This window comes from Momordica charantia, assembly GCF_013281855.1.
Source record: "Momordica charantia cultivar OHB3-1 chromosome 2 unlocalized genomic scaffold, Mcharantia_2.0 BLBB01000002.1, whole genome shotgun sequence".
NCBI lineage: Eukaryota > Viridiplantae > Streptophyta > Magnoliopsida > Cucurbitales > Cucurbitaceae > Momordica > Momordica charantia.
The window spans coordinates 3,381,280-3,393,800 of record NW_028275160.1 but is presented as its reverse complement, the minus strand read 5'-3'; the positions used below and the strand labels follow the sequence as shown (position 1 = coordinate 3,393,800).

General features: G+C 34.2%; 4 protein-coding genes across 6 annotated transcripts; 2 read left to right on the top strand and 2 right to left on the bottom strand.

The window, feature by feature from the left end:
- Nucleotides 1-39: 39 nt before the first annotated feature.
- LOC111010981 (Tetratricopeptide repeat (TPR)-like superfamily protein) lies at nucleotides 40-2,327 on the bottom strand. 2 transcript variants are annotated; one of them, XM_022284575.2, is made up of 2 exons: nucleotides 2,102-2,327; nucleotides 40-1,928 (listed from the first exon to the last, which is right to left on the bottom strand). In XM_022284575.2, the coding sequence occupies exon 2, from the start codon at nucleotides 1,871-1,873 to the stop codon at nucleotides 344-346; it is 1,530 nt and encodes a 509-aa protein (XP_022140267.1). In that variant the 5' UTR covers nucleotides 1,874-1,928; nucleotides 2,102-2,327; the 3' UTR covers nucleotides 40-343. The 2 variants fall into 2 exon arrangements, with proteins under 2 accessions (XP_022140267.1, XP_022140266.1); XM_022284574.2 differs by having other exon boundaries at nucleotides 40-2,327.
- A 1,402-nt stretch (nucleotides 2,328-3,729) lies between these two features.
- Nucleotides 3,730-4,687, top strand: LOC111011235 (uncharacterized). The gene has a single exon (XM_022284933.2). It carries the CDS (start codon nucleotides 3,870-3,872, stop codon nucleotides 4,635-4,637), a length of 768 nt encoding a protein of 255 aa, XP_022140625.1. The 5' UTR covers nucleotides 3,730-3,869; the 3' UTR covers nucleotides 4,638-4,687.
- A 746-nt stretch (nucleotides 4,688-5,433) lies between these two features.
- On the top strand, nucleotides 5,434-6,449 carry LOC111011130 (uncharacterized). The gene is made up of 3 exons (XM_022284771.2): nucleotides 5,434-5,762; nucleotides 5,930-6,002; nucleotides 6,093-6,449. The coding sequence occupies exons 1-3, from the start codon at nucleotides 5,606-5,608 to the stop codon at nucleotides 6,235-6,237; spliced, it is 375 nt and encodes a 124-aa protein (XP_022140463.1). The 5' UTR covers nucleotides 5,434-5,605; the 3' UTR covers nucleotides 6,238-6,449.
- A 382-nt stretch (nucleotides 6,450-6,831) lies between these two features.
- On the bottom strand, nucleotides 6,832-9,413 carry LOC111011129 (SNF1-related protein kinase regulatory subunit beta-2). Of its 2 annotated transcripts, none has more exons than XM_022284769.2 (4): nucleotides 9,254-9,413; nucleotides 8,542-8,680; nucleotides 8,301-8,463; nucleotides 6,832-7,332 (listed from the first exon to the last, which is right to left on the bottom strand). In XM_022284769.2, the coding sequence occupies exons 2-4, from the start codon at nucleotides 8,649-8,651 to the stop codon at nucleotides 7,006-7,008; spliced, it is 600 nt and encodes a 199-aa protein (XP_022140461.1). In that variant the 5' UTR covers nucleotides 8,652-8,680; nucleotides 9,254-9,413; the 3' UTR covers nucleotides 6,832-7,005. The 2 variants fall into 2 exon arrangements, with proteins under 2 accessions (XP_022140461.1, XP_087977065.1); XM_088120939.1 differs by lacking the exon at nucleotides 9,254-9,413 and adding an exon at nucleotides 9,081-9,220.
- Nucleotides 9,414-12,521: the final 3,108 nt, after the last annotated feature.

The following is a 12,521-nucleotide window of genomic DNA, read 5'->3' as shown; positions in this document are numbered from 1 at the left end:
TCCAATCTCACGCACCAATCCAGAGAGAGAGAGAGCCCATGAGAGATTCATAATTCCTTCATTTAATAATTTGATACAGAGCTGTTGACTGAAATTTGCAAATCAACAGATAAAGAAAGTAAATACAAATCTATGGTTTGTTTGTAGTCAATGGTGGCACGGCATCAAGGCTTGCTTTTTGGAGCTGATCTTTGCATGTTAGTTCATCTTTGTGTTTCGCCATTATCTCCAAGTTGGACACATCGCTGTGTTCGGCAGAACAATCTCTGGTGAAAATATGAAACCAGAATGAGTTTTCCAAATCCCACGTTGATAACTCTTATCAAAATCATAAACTTCAACATCATAAAACAGTTGGCTCTCCAAATGCTTCTGAAGTTTTGAATTTGTCGTCAAAACCTTCTGGCAAGAGATGTTGAGCTTCCAACTCACTGCATAACATTATACCTGTTTGGAGTTTCCCACACCGGCCGAGTCCAGTGCAGACCACGGATAAGATATCGAGATCCGGGGCCTTGTGCCTCTTCAACATTTCCTTCAATAATTGGACTGCTCCATCATAGTCCTCGTTCTCACAGAATGTGGATAGTAACATCCCATACGTCTGATCACAAGGACTAAAACCGCTCTTTATCATGCTTTTATATATTTGGAACGCACGCTCTGAATTCTTCCTTGCACATTGCCCATAAATTAGAGCAGAAAAGGTTGAAGCATTGGGAACTAGATTCATCTTATCAAGCTCTCTAACCAGAAACGCTGCTTTCTTTGTCTTTCCCTCTTTGCATAGTCCCAAGATCAGGGCATTGTAAGTAAGGATATCGGGTTTCACTTTGAACCTCAACATCTCTTCAAAAAGCTGATTGCCCATGTCACTGTTGCCCACTTTGCTGTAGCCATTTATCAAAGTATTGTAGGTGACAGTAGTAGGAGATAAACTCATCACTTTCATCTCTCCGAATAATTTACTTGCTTCTTGAAGCTTCCCATCCTTACAAAACCCATTGATTAGAGTGTTAAAAGTAACAACATCTGGAGGAACCCCATTTTTCTCCATTGCAGTTCTAAGCTTCATGGCTGAGCTTAGAAGACCTTTATTACAATAGCCTGCAACGAGTGTATTATAAGATGCAACATTTGGAGAAAAACCCATGATTCGCATTTCCTCAAACACCTTGGTAGCCTTGTCTAATCTTCCCAATTTACAGGAAGCACAAATTACCAAGTTGAGAGTATAAGAATTTGGGGAAATCCTACTGCGCCGCATTTCCCTATAAAACGCCAAAGCAATATCGCCTCTGTTAAAATTAAGCAAGGAACTCAGAAATGCATTACATGATTCCACAGTGGGTAAAAATCCATAATCCTTCATCTTACAAAATGTATCAGAGGCATTTCTGAACTTCTTCAAATGAGCAAAAGTCTTGAAAAGCAGATCAAAAACATGTGGGGAAGAATCACATACTCGGTAGGAGTACAGTAAGGATTCAAACAGCTTAGAAGGAAACTCAATAGAGCACGATTCTATCATACTCCTCAGAATTGATTCTGCAGACTTAAACTTTCTATGTTTAGCAAGTATATGGAGAATTATGCAATGGGTTTCAAGGGTATGGGAAGAAGGATTCTGAGTTGCAACCCAATTGAAGAACTCGAGCGAAATTACATAGTCCTTCTGAATCTTTAGTAGAATGTGTTTGACTCTGAACGCCGTCAGACCCAATGACAAACAATCAAGTTTAGTCCAATCCGAATGGATCAGATGGCTATGTACCACGTTAACAACATCAAGGTCTTGTCCTCTGGGTTCGGGAATTGATCGGTGAGGTATTGGGGTTGGATTCCAATTCTTTTTCCCTAAATTGACATCCATTTTAGGGTTCGCAGATGCAGAATTTCTGGGTACAGAGCCCAGCAGAGTGGAAAATCTACGAAAGGGCACGAACCTCATGATTTTCGCACAAGTTTATGGATTGCGATTGAATTAACAACAATTAAGGTGGTAATAAATTCAAGAAACTCGTTGTTAGATTGCTTTGTCACCCAGTTCAGACGCAAATCGAAGGAAAGCGAAAAACATGGGAGTTGAAAATCCACTAACCGATTGGAATAGTGAGTATGAAGTAGAAATCCTGCCACCTCCGATCCATGGTAGAAGTTTTGCAAATTAGTTCGCCAGAAAATTCGGATAGGGCAAAGAAAATTTGAATGAATCCTCACGTAATACAAGTTACAGAACTACCAAGTTAAGGTTGAACAAGAGATGCTGGCGCGCTCCATCCGCCAAGGTGGGATCTTTATATTCACACTGCTCAACGCTTTCCAGAAAACAATACCATTTTGGTTTTAACTTCGAAACTAATTATTTTAGTTTTTTAAGATAAAAATAATTATTTTAATTACAGATATATAAAGATATTTTATGTTATTTAAATTGTTATTATTATTTTTATTTTGGTGGGAGAAAACGAGTCCTAACACTGATGGATAGATAACTAAACTCATTAATTTTAGATCATAAGAGAATCATGCAGTTCTTTTACTTATATTTTATGTATAATTAATTAATTTTTTTATTTAAAAAAGTTTTTAATTAAAAAATTTAACCCAAATACTTTATAAAATATTATTTTGTTTTTTAGTAGTACCTCTGAAATAAATAAATAATATGTGGATTGGAAATTCGAGTTCACGATTTTTTATATATCATTTTGTTTTTAGTATAATAAGTTGGATACTTCTCGGAAAAAAAAGGAAGAAGAAAAAAGAAAAGTGAAGTAGGAATTCGAATTCACAAATTTTTTTATCAGAAATAGGTGTCTCAAACATTCTGGTCATCTTGCCTTTATTTATTTGTGTTGAAATTTTAGAATCAACAAATTAAGTATTTTTACTTGTTTTCAGTTTCTTAAACACATAGATAAAAATATGATCTTTTATTTAAAAAGTACATAATAAATATAAAAAAAATAAATATAACATGAAAATTTGAATATTTAATTTGAAAAATTAGATTTCATATTAATTTTTATAGTCTATTTTGATATTGTTTCTTCATTCGAGTTCAAGATTTGTCTTTTAAAACTATTTTCAGATTCTATAACCCAAAATAGTAGAAATTGTTTTTAAATTTTAAATTTAAAACTTTATAGTGCACAATTACATTTAAAAAAGTTATATACTATTTTTCGTTATAAACTCATTTCATTATTGTTAGAATTAAAATATGTAAAATATAATGCATTATAAATTATAACATATATATTAATAGATTAGTTAATATTATTTTAATAAATTAAATATTTAGGAGTAACTACCACTAGTTTATAAATATATTACTAAACACCTTAAACAACACTATAATTTTTCATTAAATTCATTGTTTTTAGATTTATTTTTTTTAATAAACTACAATTTTAGATAACAAGAAAGGTTGCCAAATACCAAATTTTCGTTTCCTTTTTTGAATAAATTGTTGTTTTTCTTGATTAAAAAAAGTAAATGAGAAACAGAAATAAAAATAAACGGGAACTTTACAAAACTACAGCAAAATTTTCTTCTCCATTGCAAAAGGTAGGAAACTACAGAGCAGCCACATAAAGATTTGACAACAAAGAGAAATTCTCCCAAGTCAAGTCAACTCGTTTATTTTTATATTACTTCATAAAGACTTGTACCAAGAAAGAGTCCGAAAACTCAACAGAAAATGCAGAGAAAGACTCGAGAAATTGTTTGGCTTGTGACACAGATTTGAAAAGGCAAAACGAGTTTGTACAGAAAACCCATCAGCAGAATAGGCCTTTGGTTTGTTTATATACAACTCCCACCAGCATTGTTCCAATCCACATCGAACTTTTAGTTTCAAAGCAATGAAGATCTTCATCTCCATTTTTGCAGTTTCCATTACAGTTTTCTTCTTCCTCTCACTCTCTGCAGCTTTCTCATGGACTCTCTACTTGTCTGCCACAATCCACAAGAGTTATATGTTCTTACTCTGCAATAGCCTACTTGTTTTCATTTGTCTAAATTCTCCCTCTACTGTTAATTCACTGGATGGAAGTAGAACAGTTGGTGAAGTTGGAGATGAGAAAGAAACGGGATCATTGCATGTTGTACGAGTTTTCGAAGATCAGATTCTGATTGCGGAGGACAACGATGAGAAGGCTGGTGAAACTCTGTTTGTTGAAGAAACTCGAGATGATGAATTAGAAGTCAGGGAGGATGATATGACTCTCTTTGTCATTGAAGAAATTCACGATGATGAATTAGAGGCGAAGGATGATAGGACTCTCTCGGTTGTTGAGGAAATTCACGATGATAATGAACAAGAACAAGGAGGCGGCGATGTTGATATGATTCTCTCAATCGTTGAAGAAACTCGAGATGATGAGTTAGAAGTTGTGGAGGATGATATGACTCTCTTTGACGTTGAAGAAACTCAAGATGATGAATTAGAGGCGGCGGATGATAAGACTCTCTCAGTCGTTAAAGAAACTCACGATGATGAACAAGAACAAGAACAAGGAGGCGGCAATGATATGATCAGTTTAGAGGAGTTGAACAAAAAATTTGATGAGTTCATAAGAACAACTAGAATGAAAATAAGAGCTGAATTACTAACAATACAATGTTATTAGCATCAACAAAATGAAGTTTTTGTAACTACAAATCCATCCACTGTGATCAATTTATAATCCTTATTCTCCCCATCCCTTTGTAAGCAGTGTTTAAGTTTGATGTTAAAAAATCACAGACAAGCATCTCAATATGCATCAAACACATAATCCAACAAGAGGTTGCAAGCCACAGCTGTTTTTGGGGGTTTGGAGCCTAGTACTTTTACTCTCAGGGGATGAATTCAGTAGATAGCAACTCGGATGTAGATGTCGATGCCGATGCGGATGTCTCTACATTTGACTAGAAGATCAAGAGAAATTATCACAAAGTAGTCATATGCATCACTCTATCATAACAGCCTACATAATGATGTTTTGTGGCTTATTTTCTGAAGCAAGAGGTGTGATTTTTTCCTTCAATTAAAACAAAATAAGATTTCAGATGCCACAAAATAGATATCTGATGAGACTGAAACTCTCACCAAGTCCAGGTAATAACTCTTCTTTTGCTGAACTTTTGGATTTGCTGCAACACAAAGCGAGAAAAATGGAGAACATGAGAGACCACTACAGTTCTGGTAGCATTTGGAAGCCAAAATTTGAACTAAAACTTTTGTAGAAAATAAAAAAAGGCTTAATTTTTATTAAACACAACAGGAGAATTTAATTAGGCATAAAATGAATTTCTAGAAAAAAGTCGAGGGCTACCGGCAAAAGCGGTAAAAGCCATAGGCCATTCCATGTGAACCCCCATAAAAGCACATTTACAAATCCAATCTAGCGATTGAAATTTCACCACAATTACAAATCCAAAGGAAGGACGAAGCTGGGGCCGAGGGCTTGGCTGTGGCGCTGTCATGTCGCTCATTGGCTAAGATAGAGCAAAAATATTAGTGCCACTACATCCATATCCAAATCTCGTGAAATATATTCGATACTGAACCAAAAAATGGGCTAACACAGCACTCGCCTGCTTCTGCCCTTCAACAATGGCCGCAAAATTCGCTCTTTCTTCTTCCCTCACCATCAAATTTCCCCTCCAACAAAACCCATCTTCCTTCTTCGCTCCTCTTCCCTCAGGCCTCTCGTCGCCAAACCCAAAGCCCAAGTCCAGAGCTTCTCGCTTCAAACTTGTTGCAAATTTAGGTAAAAAGAAACTGCTTTTGCTTTGCTTTGCTTCGATCTCCTACCCACTCTGCATTTCTAAATTCTATGGGTTGTTTTCTTTTCTTCCTTTTTTCTGGGTTAAATGAAATGGAACGGTTCGTATGTATATTGATGGGTTTTGGAAAGGTGGTGATGCTATTTTTCAGGTGGTGGAGATGCAGAGATCAAGAAGGGAGGAGGGAAGAAGAAGTTTATAACCAAAGAGGAAGAGCCAGAGCAGTAAGCTGTTCCTTCTTTCCCTTTTCTCTGTTTTCGATATCGTTTTCAAATGCTACACCAAGCTGGAAATCTGATTGAATTTTGGTGCAGGTATTGGCAGTCAGCAGGGGAGAGGGAAGGGGAGAATCCCATGAAGACTCCTCTGCCTTATATCATCATCTTCGGGATGTCGACTCCGTTCGTGATCTTAGCCATAGCTTTTGCCAATGGCTGGGTTAAAGTACCTGTGAGATGAATCTGATCAACCTCTTTGTGTACATCCCACGGACCACCATGACACTAGTAACCTGAGATCTTCTTCCTCTTCTTCTACATCATCCCACCAAATCCACTGCTTATGCCTGTTTTTGAGTTGTAATGTTATTTCAGAAACCAATACAAACCATTGTAAATCAGTTCAATTTCGATTTCGCATCCATTTCAATACAAGAATTTGTTGTTGGTGTCTTTGAGTAATATGTTGAAATCACATACAGATGCAAAAGGAAGCCAGGGAACTGCATCAAAACTGACTAATACTGCTACATGGTAGCTGTTTTCTTAATCCTCTGGGAGCTACAACTGATGTGCTTCTGCAGCATATTTCAGATATTAATTTCAAGAAGACGCTATAAAGTTTAGTGAGGAAAATGAAGCGTACTCGTAACGGTTTCATCCCAACCTCTTTTGATCTAGCAGCTCTCTCACGCTGCATCGAAAAAGTACTTTTGAGGGTGTGGTCACTTGCAATTTCCATGGCTTCTTTTAGAAACCAATACATGTGAAGAACTTAGAAATACAAGAGATTTGGGAAATAGAGAATTAGATAAAAAAATGAACAGATATTAAATATGAGAATATATGGAAATGAATCCTATTTCAAGCTTTCTTCAATATATTAGTATGACAATCCTCACATAAATAATCATTGCTCCGCTCGATTGATCCCAGCTACGGGATCGAAATACAAAAGGGTAGGCCACAAATTTAGAAGAGAGAAGAAAAAACGATTCACCAAAGACTATCAATTTCTTCTCAGCAAGGGCTTGAAAAGTAACATTGTGACATATTTTTCACAAAACCTGAATGTTGAACCAAGTGCCATGAATTCGCCTCCAACATTATTTAGGTATACATGATTTAATTCGGTGTGTCGAGGTTGCACGCCAGACTGATGACCACCTGTACAGCAAGATGGCTCGTTCAAAATAGTCTCTTGCAGGTGCAGCGGTAGGTCCGGTGGAGGCCTACTGAAATCGTCATCATTGAAGTACTGGCTATCATAACTAGATGATGGGGATGGAGGAAGTTCAAACTCAGACAGACTTTCAGGCAACTCCGAGACAGGTGCCTATAAAACACAATTCAATGTGAAGCCAAAATTAGTACTGGGCAGACAAACGGCCCTTTTATCAAGATTTAACCATAATTAAGAAAAATTAGCAATAAAGAAGAGCGGAAACTAAATAAACTTCGATATTTCATACTCGATCCGTTGATTTCATCCATTCCGGATGATGTGCCGCTGGCCTACCTATTCTCCTAATGCAACCCGGCGAGGTTGCCAGTTTTCAGAGCTTCTCTTTACGGCATCCAAAACTAAGTAATTTTCTTCCCTTCCACCATCAGTATGGTAACCAATTTAAACGCCAGGTCTTTTAATACTCTGTGTATCACATATACACCTTTCTTCCCATTTTAAGCCCTTCAGTTCCAAGATCCACATAGTTCATAAGTGGTTATAATATCTAATTCCACTATGTCTGAATGTACAGTCTTATCTAACAAAAATCTAAAGCAAATAGTCCATAAGTTTTGATGAGAAATAAAATGAGAATAAGATGCAAACTTAACTGTTCTACCCAATTTCACTCCCCATAATCTACATTTTTCCATTTTAGTAGGAAAAAACAAAGAAAGTACTTTTGGACAATCTTTGCGGTGAAAAGTTTCCTCTATAATCTTCTTAAGATCTATACTAATGAATCATTGACCAAACACCACGCATCCAAATCAAAAGGAAAGGTAGAAACTACAACTATATTTTCTCATTTTTAAAGCTCGTGTAAATGGAATAAATCTTCTTTGCTGCATTATGTTTACAGAAAGATGAACAAAGGCAACCCAATACGACCCTTTCTATTTATCAAGTATTTGGTTGAAAGAAAACATAAAATCATAAAATCATCTTTTTGATAACGAGAGAAAAAGAACAACGAGACAGACCATATTGTCTCAAGTTACTATATATTTAAGCTATCAGATATATTACATAAGGTGTCAATTATGTTAACAGATGAAATAGAAGTCATGAATTACCATCAAGTCCAGAATATTGTAAGAATTCCCCGAATCATCACAAACCCATGGCAAGTCAGGAGCACATGTCAACCATCCATCAACCATGAAGCGGTAATGGTAGATCCCCAAGGGAAGTGTCTTGATAATAATAAATTCTTTTCCTATGCTCTGCAAGATCTCCCTAGCAGAAGAAGATGGAAAATGTCCTAATATTAGACAAAAAGTTCAGAACCAAACATCTTAAACTGCAAATTAGTACCTTGTCTCCCAGTTGTCCCATGATCCAACAATAGCCACTTGCTTCCCTCCATGGTTCCATGAGATCTTCACAGATGTCCTTGGTGTGTTAGACACTTCCTCATTATTCATTGTATTATGACCTTCTAAGTTCTAAATGCCTGCCCAACCTCGAAAAAATAATTAACGAGTCCTAATACCAGAGAATTAAACCAACTAAGATACTACGTTATGTCCATATCTTGTTGAAAACCATTGAATACGGCCAAATATTGTAACAATTCTAGAGAAAGAACATTTGAACTCATGCCTTGAGGTCCTGATAGCAGAGAAATAAACAAATCAAGATGTCACATGATGTCTATATCTTGTCGAAAACCATCGAATACAGGTCAGATATTGTTACAATTCTAGTGAAAGAACAATTGAACATAAGGCTTGAATTGATTGGGAACTTTCAGAACTTCTAAACATGAGAAGAAAGTACTTCTGCACAGGCAGGTTATTGCTAAAACAACAGAATTAAAATTTAAAAACGTCGGTGAAGAAAAAGAAACAAACCTCTAATCTCTAACCCTTTAGAATCCAGAACTGGAAGTACAATACTCCAGACGAGCAAGCCAGAGATTCAACTCTAACATATATATATATATATATATATATATATATATATATATATAGGGGTAAAACAAAAGGCAGCTTCCAGATTCTGGGAGAAACAAATTATAGCATACCTCAGCTGGGGAGGGAGATGAAAGCCGCAGGATATATTTCAAGGAAACGCACAGAAAACTCAAGTATGGGCTCTGAAAACCTATGAGCAGGATACCAAAAAAATTGCTTCTCTACACTTGGTGTTCTCATAATTCAATACAGCCGAAGGGTCTTCCCCATCTTCTGTACCCCTTTCCCTAGCATTCGCTACCACTTAAAACAGAGCAAAACCCAGCTGAAATTTCAATCGCCAGAACCAAAATCAGTCGCCAGAATAACAAAATTACCAAAGAAAAAGAAGAGACGAAATATACATCATCAAAGCAAACGCAAGAATTTTCAAGAAAAAAAAAATGCAGACGCGAGTTGCAGAAACATGGGGTTAGGTTAGATACCCAATTATGAGGATGGATTGCAGAAAAAGAAGCACCCAAATCGAGAATTGAGTGAAGGCATGAGCACGCCATGGCTTCGACCCTTCAACCAGCTCTACATATTACAGAATTATAATTGATAAAAGACTTATTTGGAACTTGGAACTGCAATCTGTCCACACTCTCTCCTCCAAAGAACACTTCCCAAATCCCAATTCGCCCTTTTTTTTGGGGTTTTCCTTTTTCTTCTTCCCCCCTTTTTTTTCCTTTTTTTTTTCCTTTTCTTTTGCTTTTACTCTGCAATTAAACGAAAGAAGGGAAGAGGGTTAAGTTTTTAATCTCCAATGAATTTGGAAGATACCAGGAGGATGACTTTATAATGATGCTTATTTAAAAACTTCGTTTTTTCCCACAGTGTAATGTAAACTCTTCTTGGTTTGGTTGTTCATGCCCATTCCCAGCCACCAACCAGATCCTCCCACGTCATCCCCCCTGTTTTTGTGCGCCGTTTTTACTCTTTTACCCTTGTTGACAACTGCAACAACTTTTGTCGCGAGTACCCTACTTTGAAATCTTCGTTCAAATACAGCCAAAAGTGCGAACTACAGCTCCTTCAATATTTCTTTTTCAGAAAATTAAAAGACAATTAAAATTTAGTACCATTACTAAAAAAAAAAAATAGTACCAAAAATAAGTTCATCATTTTTGTAAAATTTATATAATAGAACTACATCTAACTAAAAAATATGTGCGTCTTTTTTTTATTTTTTTTATTTCGAAAAATCCTTTTTTATTTTATTTATTCTGTAATACTAACATTTAAATATGGCGGTAAATGTGAAAGTCTTTGAATATTGATTTACTATGTCGAAGTATTAACTAAAAAATATAAATCTAAATATTGGAGCTTGCTTGATTATCGTTTTTTTTTCTGACACGTTGGGTAATTGGAATCTATCTCATGATCAAGAGGTTATAAGTTCAAATCTTTCGCTCCAACTTGTTGTTTAAAAAATAAATAAGTAAACATTACATCCTCATCCATTTGACTTAGATTTTGAAAATATTTTTAAAAAGAAACACATGGGTGGAAGTAGTGTTTTAAGCTTAATTTTTAAAAACAAAAAAAATGAAATGGTTTCAATTTGGTTGACGGTTTAGTTTCAATTGGGTTATTTTAAAAGTTCCAATTTTGGTCCCAATAGTTTGATCTTAATTTCAACTTGGTTTATATAGTTTAAAAATTTTCAATTTTTTTAATTAAAAAATATATGGGCCGGGAGTGATGACTTGACTCTCTGACCTTTTGATCGAGATTATAATGCCCAGTTGAACCAAAGTATTAAAGAAAATTCAACCTGCATGTAATCATGGTTGGTTATGCCTGAGCAAAAATAATTAATGAAAGAAAATAAATGGGCAAAAAATCAAGATGAATCTTCTGGTTATGGGCGAAATGATTTAGGAAAGTTGTTTATGTAATTGAGACAATTGTAGGTTAGGTTGGTCGGTAGGGAAACATTAGTGTGTAATGGTCTGCACTGTCACGTTTCATGTAATAATTTTTTTTTTTTTAAAAGTAAAGGTACGTTGATAATCTTAATTAATTATTTTAATCTATGCTTTTCTATTTGGCATCTAGCTAATTTCCTAATTAACACGATTAAATTATAGGGTTTTTTCTTTTTCCTTCTTTCGTTTCAATTTTATAATACCACATTATGTATAGGAATCCGTATCTAATTAAAAGAAAAAAAGAAAAGATTGATGTTATAAGGGAGAACATATTCATATAAAATTTTTAATTTATTGCTTGCCAACTATTTAATGAGTCCAAGAAACTCAAATTAAATAATAACATTTGTTTTTTCATCTTTGATATTGATGTAATAATATTTTATTTTATATTATATAGTTTCTTAGACAGTGACAAGTGCGCTTAAATGTGTAAATTAATATTTATGATCGAAATCATTTTAGTTTTAATTATAATCTGTTTCTTAAAATTAATAATATTCTTTTATTAATAATTTCTCTGCCTTGAAATGGACGTATTGAAAAAAAAAAACCGCAAACAAGTTTTTTCATTCCTAAGAGAAAAGAAGGGAAAAAAAGAGCTTTTTAATTATTCTTGAAATATGAACAAAAGATAGCAAAACAAAAGAAAAATATACCGGCGAAAAATCTTATTTTAGGTTCTTTATTTCTTAAAATAAGATTTTTGGTTGGTATATTAATACCATATATATTTAATACCATGATTATGATTGCCTTTTGTTGGATATATATAACCAAAAGGCTATCTATTTCTTATTTTGAAAAAACGACGAACCATTCATTTAAAAAGTATGCGAGAAACATACAAGCAAAATGAGGCTAAAAGGCAATCATAATCATGGTATTAAATATCTATGAATATCGACATGAGGCGTAAATCGAGATTTCCATCATATTACAAAAACTCGACAAAATATAAAAAATATCAACTAAATATCACTAATATATACGTAATATTAATATTGATTATTTTTAACTTATTTAAAAAATGAAAGAAGTTTCTTTGTTAAATTTAAATATTTTTTATGATAATTTATCTAATTTTTTAAAAATATCTATTGATATTGACGCTTTATCGACATTTCCATCCATTTTTTCAAGAAATTGAGACATGAACACTCCCATTAACATCGATATTTAAAACCTTGATCATAATAGAAAAATTTGAACTCGATAATAGATATTTTAAACCAATAACTAAATTTTATCGAAATGAAATATTACTATTTGAATAAAATGCCTTTATATACTTGAGACTTCATCAAAAGTTTGACTCAATTAGGAGAACATATAATTATATTTTTAAGTTTATTAAAAAAAACATAGAAATTAATTTCATACAAGCCCTAGGAATTTA

Coding starts and splice junctions, on each gene's coding strand:
- LOC111010981 (XM_022284574.2), bottom strand. CDS start 1,951: ATGAGGTTCGTGCCCTTTCGTAGATTTTCCACTCTGCTGGGCTCTGTA.
- LOC111011235 (XM_022284933.2), top strand. CDS start 3,870: ATGAAGATCTTCATCTCCATTTTTGCAGTTTCCATTACAGTTTTCTTC.
- LOC111011130 (XM_022284771.2), top strand. CDS start 5,606: ATGGCCGCAAAATTCGCTCTTTCTTCTTCCCTCACCATCAAATTTCCC. Junction 5,763..5,929: donor CAAACTTGTTGCAAATTTAG/GTAAAAAGAAAC, acceptor GCTATTTTTCAG/GTGGTGGAGATGCAGAGATC. Junction 6,003..6,092: donor AAAGAGGAAGAGCCAGAGCA/GTAAGCTGTTCC, acceptor ATTTTGGTGCAG/GTATTGGCAGTCAGCAGGGG.
- LOC111011129 (XM_022284769.2), bottom strand. CDS start 8,651: ATGAATAATGAGGAAGTGTCTAACACACCAAGGACATCTGTGAAGATC. Junction 8,464..8,541: donor TGGGACAACTGGGAGACAAG/GTACTAATTTGC, acceptor TTCTTCTGCTAG/GGAGATCTTGCAGAGCATAG. Junction 7,333..8,300: donor ACAATATTCTGGACTTGATG/GTAATTCATGAC, acceptor TGTGTTTTATAG/GCACCTGTCTCGGAGTTGCC.